The 19,876-nt window shown below is 43.9% G+C and overlaps 1 protein-coding gene across 2 annotated transcripts; it reads left to right on the top strand.

Moving 5' to 3' along the window:
• Positions 1–1,184: 1,184 nt before the first annotated feature.
• On the top strand, positions 1,185–19,410 carry LOC114685649 (L-lactate dehydrogenase C chain-like). Of its 2 annotated transcripts, none has more exons than XM_028860280.2 (8): positions 1,185–1,310; positions 1,717–1,849; positions 7,628–7,745; positions 10,789–10,962; positions 13,449–13,622; positions 16,848–16,965; positions 17,920–18,043; positions 19,154–19,410. In XM_028860280.2, exons 2-8 carry the CDS (start codon positions 1,724–1,726, stop codon positions 19,316–19,318), a joined length of 999 nt encoding a protein of 332 aa, XP_028716113.1. In that variant the 5' UTR covers positions 1,185–1,310; positions 1,717–1,723; the 3' UTR covers positions 19,319–19,410. The 2 variants fall into 2 exon arrangements, with proteins under 2 accessions (XP_028716113.1, XP_037054980.1); XM_037199085.1 differs by lacking the exon at positions 1,185–1,310 and adding an exon at positions 1,342–1,415.
• The last annotated feature ends 466 nt before the right edge of the window (positions 19,411–19,876 follow it).

Here is a 19,876-nt window from a genome sequence, read left to right as displayed (position 1 = left end):
AAGCAGTGGTTCTCAACCTTGCTAATGCTACGACTCTTTAATACAGTTCCTTATGTTGTGGTGACCCCCAATCATAAAATTATTTCATTGCAGGCAGGAGTGCAGTGGTGGTGCACTCCTTTATTTCCAGCACTCGGGAGGCAGAGGCAGGTGGATCTCTGTGAGTTCGAGATCAACCTGGTCTATGGAGCAAGTTCCAAAACAGCCAAGGCTACACTGAGAAACCTTGTCTAAAAAAACAAAACAAAACAAAAATTATTTTGTTGCTACTTCATAACTTTTATGTAATTTTGCTGTTGTTATGAATTGTAATTGAAATATCTGTTATTCAGGATATCTGATATATGACCTAAAGGGGAGAGACCCACAGGTTGAGAACCACTGCTTTAGAGAACCCTGACGAATACAGAGCGTGTGTGTGGTGTGTGTGTGTGTGTGTGTGTGTGGTGTGTGTGTGTGTGTGTGTGTGGGGTGCCGCTGGGGGCATTTGGGTATGTGAGTGCATGTGAGTGCAAGTGCTCTTGAGGCCAGAAGCATCCAATTTTCCTGGAAATGGAGTTTCGTGTGTGTGTGTGTGTGTGTGTGTGTGTGTTGTACGTGCTAGTGCACATGGAGCCAGAGGATAACATCAGGTTTTGCTCCCCTCTCAGGTGTCATCCACCCTGTTCTTTGAGACAAGGACACTCGTTAATTAGAGCTTACCAGGCTGCCTAGGGAGCTGCAGGAGCCTCGCTCTGTCTCTGCCTCCCCAGCACTGGGATCACTGCGAGTAGAACCACGCAGCTTTAAAGGTGTGTTCTGGGGATCCAACTCAAGTCCTCAGGCTTGCATAGCACGGGTTTGACGGACTGGGCTTTCTCCCCAGACCAGTAGTTATTTAAAAGCTTACAAACAGAGGTAAGGGCAAAGGCTTGGGGTATGTTCCCCAAACTCAAGTTCGGCATTTCCTCGCAAAAGAAAGGTGGCATAATTCATGCCAGAGTCTTCAAGAAGGCGCTTCCCAAGCCAGCTGCCATCTTCCGTGTTGTCCCTGGGTTACGCAGACCTTCCACTAGCGGCCTTGGAAACCTCATGGAGCCCCTACCTCAGACACTGAAGTGAGCAGTGGGCCTGCATGCACAAAAGTACCTGGCGGGGAGAGGGCGGAGCTTGCATGTGACGTAGAATCTGGCGCGTTCCTCGTTCGTTACAGCGTTGGTTCCTGAGCCCAACCGTGGTCCTGTTGTCACACCTGTGCGGTGGTGTCAGCTGTATAGTGTATTTGTTGCTTCCTGAGAGGCCTTGGGTAGTGCCTTCATCCACCTGAGAAGGAAAGCGTTTAAGCCACTGTGAGGATGGGGAAGGGAGGAGCCTGCTGGGAAGGAGGAGCCAGCAGGAAGGGAGGAGCCTGTCTCCACAGTCCTCTGCTGCACAAGGTTGCACTTTGCTTCCACACTCTAGTCAGGGAACTCTCTGGCTTCCCTCCTCCCCTAGCTGCTGCGATCTGCAAACTCAAGAGGTAGTTCCTAGGCCAGGTATTGTGGCACAGGCCTGTAAGTGGCCAAGGCAGCCGGATTGCCATGAGTTCAGACCAACCTAGACTACATAGTGACTCCTTGGCCAGCCCTAGATACAATGTGAAACCCTGCTTCAACTCCACTCCTCACCAAAAAAATGGTTGTTCAATGTCTTGGCTGTAGGGGTTTGTGTCTACTGAAAATTTCTTCTACTCCTTAGGCTCAGCATGTCCACTGTCAAGGAGCAACTTATTCAGAACCTAATTGAAGAAGATAAAACCTCCCGGTGTAAGATCACTGTGGTTGGCGTTGGAAATGTTGGCATGGCCTGTGCTATTAGTATCTTACTGAAGGTAAGTAGTTAAAGCTTTTTGTGCAGGAAATCAAGTAAGCTCTTTGGTCTGGGTTGCAGGGCTGATCCCTTAATAGAAATACGGAAAATCTGTGGTGTTGACAGATTTAAGCATTTGCTAGGTGTGGTTTTTGGCACAGGCCTATAATTCTAGTAGGTTTTCTTGGTAGGCTGAGGCAAAGAAGGTCAGGAGGTCAAGATCATCCATAGCTACAGATGAAGTTTGAGGCCAGGCTGGACTATGTGAAATTCTTGGGGAGAGTGAGAAGAGTGAGGAGAAAGGAGAGAGGAAAATAGGAGAGAGAAAGAGGATAAGAAGAGAGGGAGAGATTGGTGTGACTCATACTGTGGTCCCAGCCAAGCAGCTTGCCTGGGCCCTCGCCTTCTGAGCACAGATGCTGTGGTCCTAAGTGCTTCACTGTGGCTTTGAACATCGTTGGAAACTTGCAGAGGGATGTAAGAAGCAAAGTCAGTTCAATTCCAGAACCCAAAGGCTGAGGAATTGGAAGTGCTGGATGCCTCAAAGGTGAGAGATGAGGAGGAGGTGGGAAGTATCTGAGTAGACACAACTGCCAGGTCCTCTTCTGCATCTTAATCAACCAGGTGGTACTACACCCCCCCACCACCACAGGCACATCCCACTTGGCTTTGAGGAGGTAGTTATCTCATTTTGCTGTGGACAGACAATTAGAAAGCAGACTGCCAGGGCTGGGGAGGTGGCTCAGTGTGTACAGCACTTGCCACACAAGTGTGAGGACCTGAGTTTGAAGCCCCAATACCTACATAAAGCTGGACATGGTCATGTGTGTCTGTGGTCCCAGCATTCCTACAGACATGTGCAAAGTGGAGGCAGGAGGCTTTCTGGAAGTTCATATGCTAGTTAGCCTGGTGTATGCAACAAAAGAATAAGCAAACAATAAAACTAGAGGCCCCGGGGGTTAGAGAGATGGTTCTGAGGTTAAGAGCACTAACTGTTCTTCCAAAGTCCTGAGTTTAATTCCCAGCAACCACATGGTGGCTCACAACCATCTGTAATGAGATTTGATGCCTACTTCTGACATTCAGGCAGAACACTGTATACATAAAAAAAAATAAATAAAAACTTAAAAAAAAAAAAAACCAAAAAACCAGAGGCCCTGTTTCAAGCAATGTGGGAAGTGAGGGTCCATACCCTTGGTAGTACTGCCCCTAACATCCAAACATGTGTTGTGGTATGTACACCATGCTGCATGAATGACTGTATACACATATATTACACACATACACAAAAAGTAATAACTTAAGAAAATATACCACTGGGGAACTACAGATATCCAAAAGAGGAACAGATCAGGACTTCCCATCACAGCTAATTGAAATTTCAGTAGGAACCTAGAAGGGAACAGTTAGACAACAGAAAGTTAACGACTGAGTGATGTCACAACCAGCTGATAAAAAGGCTGGAGAGACAACTCAATGACTGACACTCCAGAGCCTGGAGACATGGCTCAATGATTGGCATTAGGACCTGGAGACATGGCTAATTGATTGATATTCCAGGACTTGGAGACATGGCTTAATGATTGACATTCCAGGGCCTGGAGACACGGCTCAATGATTGAGAGCACTTGTTGCTCTTGCAGAAGACCTGTGCTTGGTTCTGAGCACCACATCAGTAGGTCAGAACCACTTGCAACTCCAGTTCCAGGGGATCAGCTGCCCTTTTCTGGCCCCTGTGCACACTGTGTGCATTTGTTGCATGGACATACATGCAGACAAAAGACATTCAGACAAACAAGAGACCTATTCCACCTGGCACTTGAGAAACAGAGACAGGAGGTTTGCAAGTCTGAGGCCAGCTAGAACTGCACAAGACCCTGTCTGAAAAGCTCCACTCATGCTCCAGTGAGGAAAAGAATCATGACACCTGTGTATCGAGAGGTGTTCTTTATCACACAGAAGGGATGAGTGTAGGAGAGGGAGAAGCACAGGCTGCTCCCGGGTCCACATAGGACAAAGCGGTCAGCCTGGTCTATAGAGTAAGTTCTGACATAGCCCTCTACACAGAAACCCTGTCTTGAACTCCCCCTAAAGAAAACAGAAAGAAAGAAAAAAAAATTTTTCAGGCCTGATGATAAATGCCTGAAGCAGGAGGATTACTAGTTTGAGGCCAGCCTGTACTATAGAGCAAGACCCTATTTCAACACAGCAATAGCCAGCTCTCAGGGTGGAGATGCCTAGCAAGCACAATGCCCAAATACACCTGACTTGGTGGCTCACACCAATAATCCCAGCACCCAGAAGGTGGAGCTATGAGGACCAGAAGAAGTTCAAGGTCATCCTCAGCTACATTGCAAGCTTCAGGCCATCCTGGGAAACATGAAACCCTGTCACAAAACAAATAAAACCCACACATGCACATAACAGGAACTACTAAAAATTTGCTGTCTTTCAAAACTCAGCATTTCTAGTTTGCATCTTGTTAGGTTCCGTCAATAGGTTACACTAGAGAGAACTGAAAGGCTAGAGGAGAGCCTTGGCCACCCCCTCAACCACCGCCACCTGATGTTCTGGCCACTGTTCTTTCACTTGTAGATACTGGCCCATTTCAGAGCTCATTTCTAGCCTCCAGCTTCTCCCTTCAGCAGCTTTGGAAGAGGAGCCCCTCCCTTTGCCTCCTGTGTTCTAGCCTAGGAGTGGTTGCTTGAGACCCATCTACAAGTTTTGGGTTACCTCAATGTCCCCTTTACGTCTTTCCACCCTATCAGCTACTCCTTTATTGAACTCTCTGTTGAAAATCTTCAAGTGATTTCCAATTTACCAACCACACCCAGATAGACACAGACCTAAAAGTGAATTTGTAGGTATGGTCTAGTTTCCTTTCACTGTGTGAAGTCTCTCTTCTTTCCATTCTGATACACAACATAATTTAGTCAATGTTGGGATCCACTCAGCCCTCCATATAGACACAGAGACACCCATGTATTTAACCAACTATGGGATGAAGATTTAAAACCTGTGTGGCCTGACCACACACAGACCATTTGTATCATCCTTCTCTAAACAGTGCAGTGCATTAGAGCCTGGGGAGACGGGTGGCTCAGCAGTAAGAGCACTGGCTGTTCTTTCAAAGAACCCAGGTTCAATTCCCAGCACCCACACTCTGTCCAGGAGACTCAGTGCCTTCCTCTGGCCTCAGTGGGCACCAGGCAAGGCTGCACTGACTTAAATGCAGACCAAGCTCCCATGCACATAAGATAGAGTTATAAAAGTAAAAAAACGATGCTGTATGCCAACTATTTGCATAGTATTTCTGTTGTATTAGCTTTTAGTTGTATTCTAGAGATTATTTAAAAATATGCAAGATGTGTGTAGGTTATGTGCAAATGATCTACCAAGAGCCATGACCATTCTCATTGGTGACTGAGGCAGGTTCTGGAGCCCATCACTCAGGCACTGAAGGAGAATTCTGTATCATTTTTTGGAAGAGCTGCATGGTACCTGCTTCAAGTAGAGCAGCAGCTGGCAGATGCCCCTTTTCTTACTCTGAGCAATTACAATGTGGTCATTGGAACAAAGAGAATACATATCTCTTTTTTCTTAATTAATTGTTTATTTATTTTATTCATTTTTTTGTTTTTGTTTTTCAAGATGGTTTCTCTGTGCAGCTTTGGAGCCTGTCCTAAAACTCACTCTGTAGACCAGGCTGGCCTCAAACTCAGTGATCCACCTGCCTCTGTCTCCTGAGTGCTGGGATTAAAGGTGTGTGCCACCACTGTCCAGCTTGTTTCATTTATTTTTAGTCTATGTGCATTGGTGTGCATTTGCCTGCATATATGTCTGTGTAAGGTTGTCAGATTCCAGAGTTACAAACAGTTGTGAACTGTCAAGTGGGTGCTAGGAATTGAACTTGGTCCTTTGGAAGAGTACCAGTGCTTTTAAACACTGAGCCATCTTTCCAGCCCTGAGAATGAATTTTTGTTTGTTTGTTTGTTTTGTTTTGATTTATGGTCTTATTACATAGCTGTGGCTGTGCTGGAACTCACTCTGTAGACCAGCCTGGCCTCGGACTTACAGAGATCCCATCTGTCTCTGCCCTCCAAGTGCGGGGATTAAAGGTGTGGTCTGTGTGTGCTACCACTGCCTGCCTGAGAATAAATTTCTTAATAGTCCTATAATCTCTGGTTGTGACAAAAATCCAAATGGAGTTAGAAAAAAACAGGCATGTGTAGTCGAATTGTAATCCCAGCCCGTGGGAGGCTGAGGCAGGGGAATCATGAGATGCACCTGGATCGTATCAGCACAGCTTGTCTGAATGAGGAATAACCAACCAGCTTGAGATACTCCTGCAGCCTAGAGGCCAGGCACATAAGGCACAGTCTCAGAGAGTTCCTTCTTAGGCAATGTATTTCTTTCTTTCTTTTTCTTTCCTTCTTTCTTTCCTTCTTTCTTTCTTTCTTTCTTTCTTTCTTTCTTTCTTTCTTTCTTTCTTTCTTTCTTTCTTTCTTTCTTTCTTTCTTTCTTTCTTCCCTCCTTCCTTCCTTCCTTCCTTCCTTCTTTCTTTCTTTCTTCTCTCTCTCTCTCTCTCTCTTTCTTTCTTTTCTTCCTTTCTTCCCCCCCCCCACAAGGACAGGGTTTCTCTGTAGTTTTGGAGCCTGTTCTGGATCTCACTCTGTAGACCAGGCTGGCCTTGAACTCACAGAGATCCACCTGGCTCTGTCTTCAAAGTGCTGGGATTACAGGCATGCGCCACCACCGCCCTGCACCACTGTCTTTCTATGTGGTAGTAAATACAGTTGTTCAGGGCAGGATGATGACACACTCCTGTAATCCCAGCATTTTAGGAGGTAGACTGAGGAGGATCAGGAGTTTAAGGCCATCCTCAGCTGCATGTACAATTTGAGGCCAATCTGTCCTGCATGAGAACCTGTCTCAAAAAAGACAAGGGACAATACAGTTTGTTCTCAGAGTGTTATGTCATAATTTGATATGTTATAGTAATGTTATATAATATGTTTATAATTTAAGAGAAACGTGGTCAAAGTTCACAGACACTGTGTTTGTCATGTTAGACCACCTGTCTGTGTTCAAAATGGATTAATTATCAGGGGTTTTGATAGATTTCTTTTTATATGAATACAGTAATTGTACACCAGTGAGCACAGCTGGTGAGTTCCCAGTCCAATGAGGATTTTCATTACCAAAGAGGAGGGTTGATAATGGGGCCAGTATAAAAGTGAGGTGAGTGATAATGAAAGACATAATAGGTGGCTTCTCTCTGTTTGGCCATAAGGATGCACAGTAAAAGCAACATTAGCAGCTTGATACCTAGCTTGATGTTAAACACAGTGAAAACCCCTTGGGCAGAATTCCTTCACTTTTCATTGTGTTTAAGGTGTTATTTAAAGACTCAGTTCTAGGTGGATGAAGAGATGGTTCAGTAGTTTAGAGTGCTTGCTACTCTTACAGCACCTATATCAAGTAGCTCACAGCTACCTGTAACTCCAGTTCCAGAGGATCTGGCGCCCTCTTCTGGTCTTGGAGCACTACACACATGATACACATATACACCATGCAGATACACACATACTAATAAGTGAAAATAATGAAATATAATCTCAAAAAATGAAATATAATCTCTAAAAAAGATCTAAAGACACAATTCTATAAAATTCCTACAATTTTGTAAAGGTAATGCAATTGATACTTCTTCTATATTCTATTCCTCTCTCTGCCCTGGAACCCTTCTTGGTCTCCTAAGAGTTTAGACCATGGCATTGATAACTTTTATGTGTTTCAGGATTTGGCTGACGAACTTGCCCTCATGGATGCTGATGCAGACAAACTGAAGGGAGAGACAATGGATCTTCTGCATGGCAGCCTTTTCTTCAACACTTCAAAAATCGTCTCTGGAAAAGGTGGTTTTAGTTTTGGGATTTTAGTTTCAGAGCTTTGTAAGAAGTACTCAATTTGTCATGTGTAGTGGTTGGGATACCTTGTAATCCCAACATTTGGGAGGTGGAGGTGGGAGGGGGATGAGGAGTTTAGGCCAGCCACAACTACATACTGAGTTTGAGGCCAGCCTGAGCTATATGAAACCCCATCTCAAAAACTAGAAAAGTAATCAAATTAAGTATGAAATTTAAAAATATCACTGAGCTGGGCAGTGGTGGAGTATGTCTTGTATTCAGGAGGCAAAGGTAGGCAGATTTCTGGGTTTGAAGACAGCCTGGTCTACAGAGCAAGTTCCAGGACAGCCAAGACTACATAAAGATACCCTGCCTCGCAAGGTGGTGATGGCTCATAATTTTAATTCCAGCACTCAGGAGGCAGAGCCAGGCAGATCTCTGTGAGTTTGAGGCCAGCCTGGTCTACAGAGCGAGTTCCAGGACAGGCACCAAAACAACAGGGAGAAACACTGTCTCGAAAAACCAGAAAAAAAGAAAAGAAGAAACCCTGTCTCAAAAAATACCAACATACATATATGTATACATGAATATATATTACTGACACTATGACATAACAATTTAAAAGCTCATTTCTGCTTGGTTTATTTATTTTGAGATAGAATCTTACCATATGGTCATGGCTAGCTTAGAACTCACACAAATCTGCCAGCTTCTTTCTCTTGAGTGCTAGAATTAAAGGTGTTTGCCACAGAGCCCAGACTAAAGGCTTAATGAATGAATGAATAAATGAAGTCATTAATTAGTTGATTTTTTTTGTTATTGTTGTTGCTTTATTTTTTTTCAAGACAGAGTGTTTCCTTGTGTAGCTTTGGAGCCTGTCCTGGAACTTGATCTGTAGACCAGGCTGGCTTCAAACTCACAGAGATCCATCTGCCTCTGCTTCCCAAGTGCTGGGATTAAAAGTTTGCGCCACAACCACCTGGCTGTTTCTGTTTTGAGACAGAGTCTCTCTATGGAGCTCTGGCTGTCCTGGACTTACTCTGTAGACCAGACTGCCCTCAGACTCAGAGAAATCCATCTGCCTCTGCCTCCTGAGTGCTGGGATTAGAGGCATGCAACACTACACTTGGCAAACCTGATTATCATTTTTGTTTAAAGACCATTAAATTACGAAAGGGGAAATTTGGAAGACAGAATAATACAAAACTCCCCCGGGGGCTGGAAAGATGGCTCAGTGGTTAAGATCACTTACTGCTCTTTTAGAGGACCTGGGTTTGATTCCCAGCACCCACATGGTGACTGACAACCATCTGTAACCCCAGGACTAAGATCTGATGCCATCTTCCAGACTCTGAGGCATTACACACATGTGGTGCACCAACATACACTCACATGGTGCAGACAAAACACTCAAACACATAAAATAGTAAATGAATAAATCTTAAAATGACTGGCACTGAAGGTAGTTATTTAATTTAAAAGTGTCCTAGAGAGGCACCATAAGCATTTCATATTGACCCAAAACATGTAACTATTCTTATTAATTTGCTGATCTGTCTGTCTGTCTGTCTATCTGTCTATCTATCATCTATCTATCTATCTATCTATCTATCTATCTATCTATCTATCTATCTATCTATCTATCTATTACTATTATTTGCTTTTTTTTTTTGAGGGTCTCTCTACATAGTCCTGACCGTTCCCAAACTCATTATGTAGACCAGCCTGGCTTCAAACTCACAGAAATCTGCCTGCCCCTGCCTTCCAAGTGCTGGGAATAAAGGTGTGCACCACCATGCCCTACCTATTTTTAAGATGTTGTGTCTGTATATATATCTACATGTAGTTATGTGCATATGAGTGCAGGTACATGTGGAGGCCAAAGGCATTGGATCATCTTGATCTGAAGTTAGAGGAAGTTGGAAGCTGCCATATGTGGGTGCTAGGAACTGAACTTGGGTCCTTTAGAAGATCAGTAAGTGCTTTTAATTGCTGAGCCATCTCTCCAGCCCTGAGACACTGTTTTTGTTGAGGTGGTTCTGTTTGTTTTAGAAGTGTGGTAAAGGTCCTTACTACCGAGCCTGATGACCTGAGTTCAACTTCAGAGACCCATGTGGAAGAATGAGAGTCCTGACTCCTCCAGGTGGCTCTGTGACCTCCACATGAATTCCATGCCATGGCACACGCACATACACACACAAATAAATGAGGATATGAATGATATGTCTTAAATGTTTGCATGCTTGGAGGAACTGCTAATTGGAAAAGTGTCTAATAATGTTTAGTAATGATGAGCAAAGCTGTTTTATTAGGGTTGGATATAGTAAGTGAAATAATTTCCAGACAGATAATTACACTTAGTAAATATTGGTAGTTTATTTACTTGTGTGGGTTAAGATCAGACATATTTGTAATACTGAATATGGTTCCTTATAATAATTAGAGGTAAATCTGTTATTGCCTTTAGAATCCTAAAACAGACAAAGAAATTCTCAGAGTTCTAAACTTTTGTTTGTTGATTTGTTATTGGAGACATGGTTTCTCTGTGTAACAGCTCTGACTGTCTGGAACTCACTTTGTAGACCAGGCTGGCCTTGAACTCACAGAGATCCACCTGCTTCTGCCTCCCAAGTTCTGGGATGAAAGGCGTGTGCCACCATCTCCTGGCAAGTTGCAAATGTCTAATTCATTTGGGTATTGCTAGAAAGTCAGGGCACTGGAGATGTAGTTCAGTAGTGGCATGGCCATTGGTTCAAATCCCAGCAACAGAAGAAAGCAAAGCCAGAAGCCAGAGCGCTGCTGACTTCCTTGCCCCAGGCCTTCCTGGGACGAGAGTTAAAGGGAATAGCAGATGAGGAGGGGGCTTTATGAAAGCTGGCAAGTGGCAACAAGTCTTGTTTGGCTTATGCAAGACGCTCCAGTGTGGGGAGTCTGTCTGTTTCCAAAACCAGGATGTGGAGGTTAGTCTCAACCGTGTGGGATGGACGTTTACAGAGTAAGGCACAGTGGTTGTCAGTCCTGATCCAAATACTGCCCTCTGTTTCCTTCTTAGATTACAGTGTAACTGCCAACTCCAATTTGGTTATCGTCACAGCTGGTGCAAGGCAGAAGGTAGGAGAATCGCGACTTGACCTGGTCCAGCGTAATGTTGTTATCATGAAATCCATCATTCCTGGCATAGTCCAAAACAGTCCTGACTGTAAAATACTGATCGTCTCAAACCCAGGTGAGGACCCCATCCCCTTCCTGAATGATAATTGGCCCATATAATTCCATTCTAAACTTCACTAAGGTTGCATTTGTGGGTAATACGCTTCGTTCACTCCAAGTCTTGTCATGCCGTAAGTTTTTTTTTTTTTTTTTTTTTTTTTTCGAGACAGGGTTTCTCTGTGTAGTTTTGGTGCCTGTCCTGATTCTCACTCTGTAGACCAGGCTGGCCTCAAAGTCACAGAGTCCACCTGTTCTGTCTCCAAATGCTGGGTTAAAGGCTTTGGCCACTGCCGCTGGCGCCATAAGTTTTGATAGATGCCATCATGATGCCATCACAGTAAGATCTGGATCATCTCTATCACTGCTGCAGGGCCATGGGCTCATTTGTGCTTCATCCTTCATCCTCCTGCTTGACTCATTTTCTGGGACTTCAGAAACAAAACCAAACAAAACAAGACCCAGCAGAGAGTACAAACTTTTTACAGCACAGTTATTTTGGATTCATCTGTGTCTGGGATGTGTCAGGATTTGTGTCTTTGCATTGCTGGAGTCTTCTGTTGATGTTTCCAGGTGTGTGTGGTGTGATGAGCAGATGTGTGCACCCACAGCCCATGTGGAGGCAAGAGGTTGGTGTCTTCCTCCACTGCTCTCCAGCATCTCTCACTGAACCTGGAGCTTGCCATTTTGGCTAGACTCCTGACCATTACGTTCTTTGGTCCATTGGACTCTATATCCCTGACCCTTACCTGCCCGTTTTATGTACATATGTTTTTAAAAATCAGATCCTATTATAGATGTTTGTGAGCTGCCATGTGGTTACTGAGAAGTGAACTCAGGTCCTCCAGAAGAGCAACCAGTGCTATTAACCCGCTGAGCCATCTCTCTACCCCACCTCCATGTTTTACTTTTTACATGTGTAGTAGGGATCTGAACTCAGGTCCTCATCCTTGGATAGCAAACACTCTACTCACTGAGCCATTTCTGCGTCCTGTTTATACATTTCAAATATTCTTTTTTTCACCTGTTGATGTTTATTTTATGTGTATAATATTTTTCCTACATGTATGCATGGGTACCACATGAATGCCTGGTTACCATGAAGGCCAGAAGAGAACATAAGATCTCCTTGAACGTAAGTTCCAGACAGTTGTGAGCCATCATGTGGGTGCTTGGAACCAAACCTGGGTCCTCTACAAGAGCAGTTCTTAACTATTAAGGCATCTCTGCAGGTCCTGTTGATTTTTGTTTGTTTGTTTGTTTTTTTAAACAGGCATTTGGTGTGTAGCTTTGGAGCCTGTCCTGAAACTCACTCTGTAGTCCAGGCTGGCCTCAAACTCACAGAGATCCACCTGCCTCTGCCTCTAGAGTGCTGGGAAAAAAGACATGCAGCACCACCGCCTGGCCCGTTCACAGGTTTTTAAAAATAATGCAAACATTCATGTGCAAGCATTTGTGTGGTCATACTTCTTCCTTTCTTTGGAGTAAGTGAAGGGGGCAGGGAGGCCCAAGAGTGTAACATACTCTGAAGTGTTTGGCTCTGTTAGAACCTGCTTTCAAAGTCCTGTGCTGTAGTTGAAAGATTTCCTGTGTCCCACCCAGCCCGTGGTCAGGACAAATCTCTCTCACCCACAGTCCCACAGCCACTTATAAAATAATCACTCAGAGGCTTAATATTAATTACGAACTCTATGGCCTATGGCATGCTTCTTGCTAGCTAGCTTTTTCCTCTTAAATTAACAAATTTATATTAATCTATGTATTGCCACGTGGCCGTGGAATTACTGATCTGTTGGTATGTTGCTCCTTGGGTGGCAGGCTGGCATCTCTTCTGCCTTTCTTCTTCCTGTCTCTCTCTTGGATTTCCTGCCTGGCTATAACCTGACTCGCCATAGGCCAGAGTAGCTTCTTTATTAACCAATCATTGCAACACATATTCACAGCATACAGAAAGACATCCCACAGCACTGTGCCTTTGACAATGTCACCAGCACTCTGTGTTCCCTGTGTTCTTACCAACCCTGCTCTTGTCAACCTTTCAAATGTTTAACTTCAGTGTCTTATTCCCCAGTGTCTTATTTTTGAAGATTAGTCTAGCCAGATAGTGCTTCAACATCAAAGCCAAGCTGGCATGAGCTTTCTGTATTGCTCACATACCTGCAGACTGCTCCGGCTGTGTCCACCCATTATTCCAGGGAACATGTTGATAGCTCAGGTGAGGATGAGCCAATGGAAAGAAGAAATCCAGGGACTAAAGAGGTGGAGACTGACCTATTATTACATTTGCTGGAAAGCCCATAGAGTATCTCAGAAGATGCTTTAAGATTCTACTAGTGAATGATTTCACATAAAAAGCCCTACTATGCCTACTTTAAGATTTACTGTACTTTGAACTCTGATGAATCTGCGTTTGACTCCAGACAATTTATCTTTTTTATAAAAGCAACTGTAAAGAGAAATTGCTATGGATCTTTCTCAAACCATGTTTGAAATTGTTCTTCCTAGTGGATATTTTGACTTATGTTGTATGGAAGATAAGTGGCCTCCCTCCAACTCGTGTGATTGGAAGTGGCTGTAACCTAGACTCTGCCCGTTTCCGTTACCTGATTGGAGAGAAGTTGAGTGTTCACCCTGCAAGTTGCCATGGCTGGGTTCTCGGAGAACACGGTGACTCTAGTGGTGAGTGTGACCCAGTCATTGTAAGTGCCCTTCCAGTGTTCAGTAATGCTTCTCTTCAGAACCCATTCTCTGTATAATTTTCATTTTGTTATTTTCTTTGGTGTATGTTTTTTCTATTTATATGTTTTTCAGACTATTTTAATTGAGTGAGTCATGGTAGTGTCTACCTGGAATCCCAGAACTTCAGAGGTAGAATCAGGAGGATTGCTAGTTCTAGGCCAGGCTGGGCTACAAAACAACACCCTTCCTGAAACAGTGGAAAACATTTGTTGATGCATAATTATGCATCTATGGAGAGAACAGGTAGATGATTGATGCATACATATGTAACCTAGTGATCAATCATTGCTATCAGCCTCGTGGTCACCTCATCAATTTATCACTTCTCTGTGATGAGAACATTAAAAGCTATCTAGTTTGATATCTAGACAATCTTTTAAATGTTTTTTATTATTTTAAATTATGTGTATGTATGTATGTCTGTGTGTGGGTATGTGCACCTGAGTGGAGGTGCCTGCAGAGGCCAGAGGTGCTGTATCTCCCCGGAACTGGGGTTACAGGGGGTGGTAAGCTGCCTGATGTGGGTGCTGGAAAGAGCAGAATCTGTTCCTAACCACTAAGCCTTTTCTCCAGACTGAGACCATACTTGCACTTTTTAAAGGACAGGTCTCCTGGATGTCAGGCTGTCCTGAACCTTGCTCAGTAGCTAAGATGACCTTGAAGTCTGCTCCTCCTGCCTCTGTTTCCCAAGCACTCTGTCAGCTAAACTCTGAGCCCAGAACAAGAGCACATAATCACCAACTAGTCTGCTTACCCTGCAACCCAGCACCAGCACTCGCCTCTCTTCTGCTCAGAAGTGTGTGCTGCCCTGGGCGCCCTTTCTCCCACCTTCCCTAGTATGTCATGACCTCTATTCTGCACTTTCTCCTGTCTTTTTTAGATTTCATATTTAAATGACATCACTCCACAGTTGACTTTCCATGTCTGGCTTATATTGCTGCACATAATTTCCTGTTTTACTCAGGTCATCACAAATGACAAGATTGGATCCTTTTGAGGCTGAGCAGTATTGCATCGTACACATGCACACACTATTATTTCCGTCTGTCTTTTGATGGAATTTTGGCTGACTATAAGTCTTGGAGGGTGCATGGAAGACTGTAGTAAACGGAGGTGGGCAGCTGTTGTCCTCAATATACTGACCTCAATTTCTTCGCTTGTGTGACCTGCCCAGTAATGGGATGCTGGCTTACATGGTTAATTCTAGTTTTAGTTTTAGTTTTTGAGGCATCTCCATGTTGTTTCCCACACAACGATGTGCCAACTGACATTACCATCACCAGGACACGAGTGTCCCCTTTCTCCACAGCCTTGCCAGCCTTCGTTACCTTTTGTCTTTTTGACAGCATCCACTCTGATTAGGGAGAGACGAGTTCACTGTGAGTTTGTTGTTCTGCTTTTAGCCTTTTTGGTTGTTTTTTGTTTGTTTGTTTGTTTGTTTTTTGAGCAAAGGACTCACTCTGTAGCCCAGGCTGTGTAACTGCTCCCCACTGAAGATCGGCAACACCACATGCTTTGGTGACACAGAGGCTGTTCTCCTTACCATGTTAAGCATGACTCTGATGTTGGAGGCTGAGGTGATCCTCCTGCCTCAATCTCCCATGTGCTGGGATTATAGGCCAGCTCTCATGGTTTTGTTTTAAACTTCCATGTTGAGTGTTGTGAAGCACATTCCATTTTCCTCCTCACAGAAGTACACCTTCAAATTCCTAATCACTTTAGACAGGTGCATCTATTTGTTCTTGTTACTGACGTGTCTGAGTTCCTCATGTTCTCTGAAACTTGACCTCTCATCATTCTGTAACTTACGGATGTTTTCTTCTGCTCTATACTACACTCCACTCTGTTATTTCTTGATACATCCCATTCATCTATTTGATGTGTGTTTTTTTCTTGTGTGTGTGTGTGTGTGTGTGTGTGTGTGTGTGTGTGTTGGTGTGCATGCGTGTGTAGGCTCAAAGTTGATGTCAGGTGTCATTTCCCATTGCTTTCCACCATTATTTTGAGTCAGGTCTCTCATTGAGCTCTACCAATCCTGGGTAGTCCACAGAGCCACCTTGCCTGGGGATTCCATCTCTGCTCTCTTGTTTATACAGAGGTGTTTTGATTTCATATCCTTGGAAAGAGTTTATATGAGTCTGTGTGGCTGTGTATTACTCCTCAGCTCTGTTGCTGTGGGGAAGTTTGGTATAATGTGCAATTCCCTCTCCTCTAACTGATAGCATGTTTCTTAGCAATCCTTTTTCTTTGTAGATTCTGCAATTTGCATATTGCTTTAAAATGTTTCCTATGCCATACAGCTATAAATAATTCAACCATGTGTTTTCTATAGATATTTCCTGTAATTTCTCTTTCTGTTCCTTTCAAACTTATTTTGGGGCCTGGAGAGATGGCTCAGCAGTTAAAGAGTAGATATTCATTGCTACCTGTAACTCCAGCCTCAGGGGATCCAACCCTCACTTCTGGGCTCTGCTGCCATTTATTTGCACAAACCCACATACAGACATACAGGTTCACCTCAGTAAAAATCACAACATACAAACAAAAACAATAAAATAGATCTTAAAAAAAAAAACCAAGAAAAACCCTAACGCCTTGTTTTTTATATGATGTGAGATTGCATCTTAACATTAAAATCCAAACAAAAAATACTCCTAGGTGTGCTGGTGAATACTTTGTAACGGCAGCACTTAGGAGGCTGGGACAGAAGGATCAGGAGTTCACAGACATCCTAGGGTACATAGCAAGTTCAACACTCTCAACCAACCAAAGCCAGGGGTGGTGATACATGCCTAAAATCTAATAATTTGGGGGTTGGGAGTTGAGGCAGGAGGATCAGGAGTTGGAGGCCACCTTTGGCTATACATTGAGCTTGAGGCTAGCCATAGTTATATGATACCCTTTCTTAAAAACAAAGAGCAAAGCCTGTCTGTCAACACTAGCCCAGTGTGCGAGCATATGCTTGTCATCCAGCACTCAGGGCAGCAAAGGCAGGAAGACAGGAATTTGAAGATAGCTGGGGCCTTTCTCAAAGGAACCAAATCCAAACAGAATAGAATCCCCTCCCCACCCCCAACAAAACAGTCCAGCACTGAACTCAAGCCACTGACTCAGCTTCAAGAGGAGCTCACATGGAGACTTGGTTTTTTGTTTTTTTTTTCTTAGTGCCCTTATGGAGTGGTGTGAATGTTGCTGGCATACCTCTGAAGTCACTGAACCCAGCATTAGGAACGGACTCAGACAAGGAAGGGTGGAAACAGATCCACAAACAAGTGGTGGAAAGGTGACAGTAGTTCTGTGATTTTTAATGCCCCAATCATTATTATTAAGAATAAAGCCGAGCAGTGCTGGCACATGCCTTTAATCCCAGCACTTGGGAGGCAGAGCCAGTCAGATCTCTGTGAGTTCTATGATGAGATATGGTGCCTTCTTCTGGCATGTAGGCATACATTCCGGCAGAACACTGCATAAAAAATAAATGAGTTAAAAATAAAAAATAAAAGAATAAATTTTGAGCCAGGTGGTGTTGGCACATGCCTTTAATCCTAATACTCAGAAGGCAGAGGCAGGTGGATCTCTCTCAGTCCAAGGCCAGCCTGGTCTACAGAGCTAGTTTCAGGATAACCAAGACTACACAAAGAAGCTCTATCTTGAAAAATCAATAAAATATAAAAGTTAATTCCATCTTGTGGTTCTTATGTCCTAGTATTTTGATTTCATGATACAGATGAACTGATTCTTTTTTTGTTCTTTTTCTTGTTTTGAGACAGAGTCTCTCTATGTAGACTGGCTGACCTAGAACGCCTATACATCTGCTTTTCTCTGCCTCCTTGTACTTGGATTAAAGACATTTGCCATTATGCCTCACAAGTAATAATGACTTATTTTTTTGAGACAGGATCTTATTGTACATATATGTATATATATGTGTGTGTGTGCTTATATATATGTATGCATATATATGTATACACACACATATATGTATATGTATATGGTTGTCCCAGAACTCACTATGTAGATCAAGCTGGCCTGGAATCAAGATATTCACCTGTGCTCCACCATGCCTGGCTGAAGTCTATTTTTAAAAATTCTAAGTCATGAACACTTCTAGAAGATCTCTGAGAAAATGTTAATAGCATGGCATAGACAGAGATGCTTCATAAGGGATAAGTGAGCAACAATGTTGTCTCTGAGTTGACCTCTCATGATTTTGATTTCCTTGCTCACGTCACTGCAGTGCCTATGAGATTGTTCGGCTGAAGGGCTATACCTCTTGGGCTATTGGGCTCTCTGTGATGGATCTGGCAGGATCAATGCTGAAGAATCTTAGGAGGGTGCATCCCGTTTCCACACTGGTTAAGGTATGCCTGGAGGAAATGTGCATTTATCATTCCTGGTCACTGGTGAGGTTGAGTGTAAAGTAACTTCAGAATGAGGCAGGTGATGGAGTTGATGCAGGAAGTATTGGGAGAACACAGGAGTGAGGGACCACCCTGTGCTCTTAGGAAAGTTGGAGAGTATGAGACTCTGGTCATGTATGAGAAGTTGGGATGCACTGTCAGAGTCTAGAGACCCTGACCCTCAACGCTTGTACCTGACATGTTTATAGCCAAAGCTCTTCCATTACCATCCACAAATGTAGCCTCAGCCACGGAGGTGTGGAGGTCCAGGGCAGGAAGATGGGAAGAGTTCCCTGGGTGTTTCATCTTCCAGGAGTGGTGGTGGGGTAGGTAGTATGGGGGCTTATGCAGGCAGATGTATAAGCTGACTATAACAGTGTCTCTCAGCTGTTTCCATAGCCTTCGCTATGGGAATGTAGAGAATGTTGGGCCACTGGCTAGAATTCCACAGCTAAGTAACGTAGTGGCTACACCTCTCCCATGTTCCTGTCTGGCCTTGGAGTTCTAGGGTGGCTCTCCAGGAAAGGTGGCAGTTTAAGGGTACAGGACAGGGTTACATCTCAAAGACATGTCCCCACATACTACCCTAGGCATGTTGGAGTAGTGCTGGGCTCCTCCTTTGGGACTTCACTTCTGGAGGCTTAAGAAGCTATCTGTAGCAACTGGTGTCCAGACTCAGTGGTGCCCTCTGTTAAAAGGTACAAAGTAGAGGCTTCCTGGTCACCACCCACTTTAGCCTTCCCTGTCCCCTTGGTGTACACAGAGGCTCCTTGCTCTCAGCCCTTCACCACATATAAAGGTCACATAAAGACAGTACCAAGACAGTACCACATCCTTCCCTTTTGGAATCAAGGTGGTCTGTGGAGGGAGGGAGGGAGGGAATTTTACCTTTCCCTGATCCTGGCACATTCTTCTTGTTGGTGGCCACCCACACGGTCCAGGACAAAGACGGCTCTGAGCTCTGCCTCTGCACAGCTCTGCTTGGTGCTATAGTATACTGCTCATTTTCATTCTGATGCTCTCCTGCACAGTGGCAAGAGAATCAAACAATGATGTGACCTTGTATTTTAGGGCTTATATGGGATCAAGGAAGAAATCTTTCTCAGTGTTCCTTGTATCTTGGGACGAAACGGCGTCACGGACATTGTGAAAGTGAACCTGAACCCTAATGAGGAGGAACTTATCAGGAAGAGTGCAGAAACACTCTGGAGCGTCCAGAAGGACCTGGAAATATGAAGTCTCAGTATTCTACACTTTTACAGATGTATGATTGCATATTTCGCATTTCAAGTGTTTTCGTATAATAAAAAGTTAAACAAAATATTGGAGACCTATGACATAACAGCAGTCTCTTGAGGTCAGAAAGATAAGTGCTGAAGACATGTCTTCCTCCCCTTTCTTTTGAGACAGGGTCTCACTATAGAGCCTGGCTGGTCTGGAACTCTAGACCTGGCTGGCCTCAGAGATCTTGTAGCCTTGAAGTGCTGGGATTAAAGGCATGCACCACCATGCCCAGCTGAAATGTCTGCCTTTTATGAATCTTCTGTGTCTGTTCCAGCAATGAGGTCCGTACAGGTTGGAATTATGATTCCGAGGCACCAATGAGTGAATAGCTCTCAACTTCCACAGTGCACATGTGACACAGGAAATCCTCCTTCTAGCTTGAAGTTTCACAGTGTGTCTCTTCCATTGCATCACATTGCTTAATTGGTTCCCATGTCTGTGTATACTCTTTACTAAATATTTACAAGATCATACATATCAAGGGCCTGGAGATATGGCTCAGTGGTTAAG

Source organism: Peromyscus leucopus, chromosome 1 (genome assembly GCF_004664715.2).
Source record: "Peromyscus leucopus breed LL Stock chromosome 1, UCI_PerLeu_2.1, whole genome shotgun sequence".
Lineage (NCBI taxonomy): Eukaryota > Metazoa > Chordata > Mammalia > Rodentia > Cricetidae > Peromyscus > Peromyscus leucopus.
Note: the sequence above shows the minus strand (reverse complement) of the source record. Positions and strands in the feature narration are given on the sequence as shown.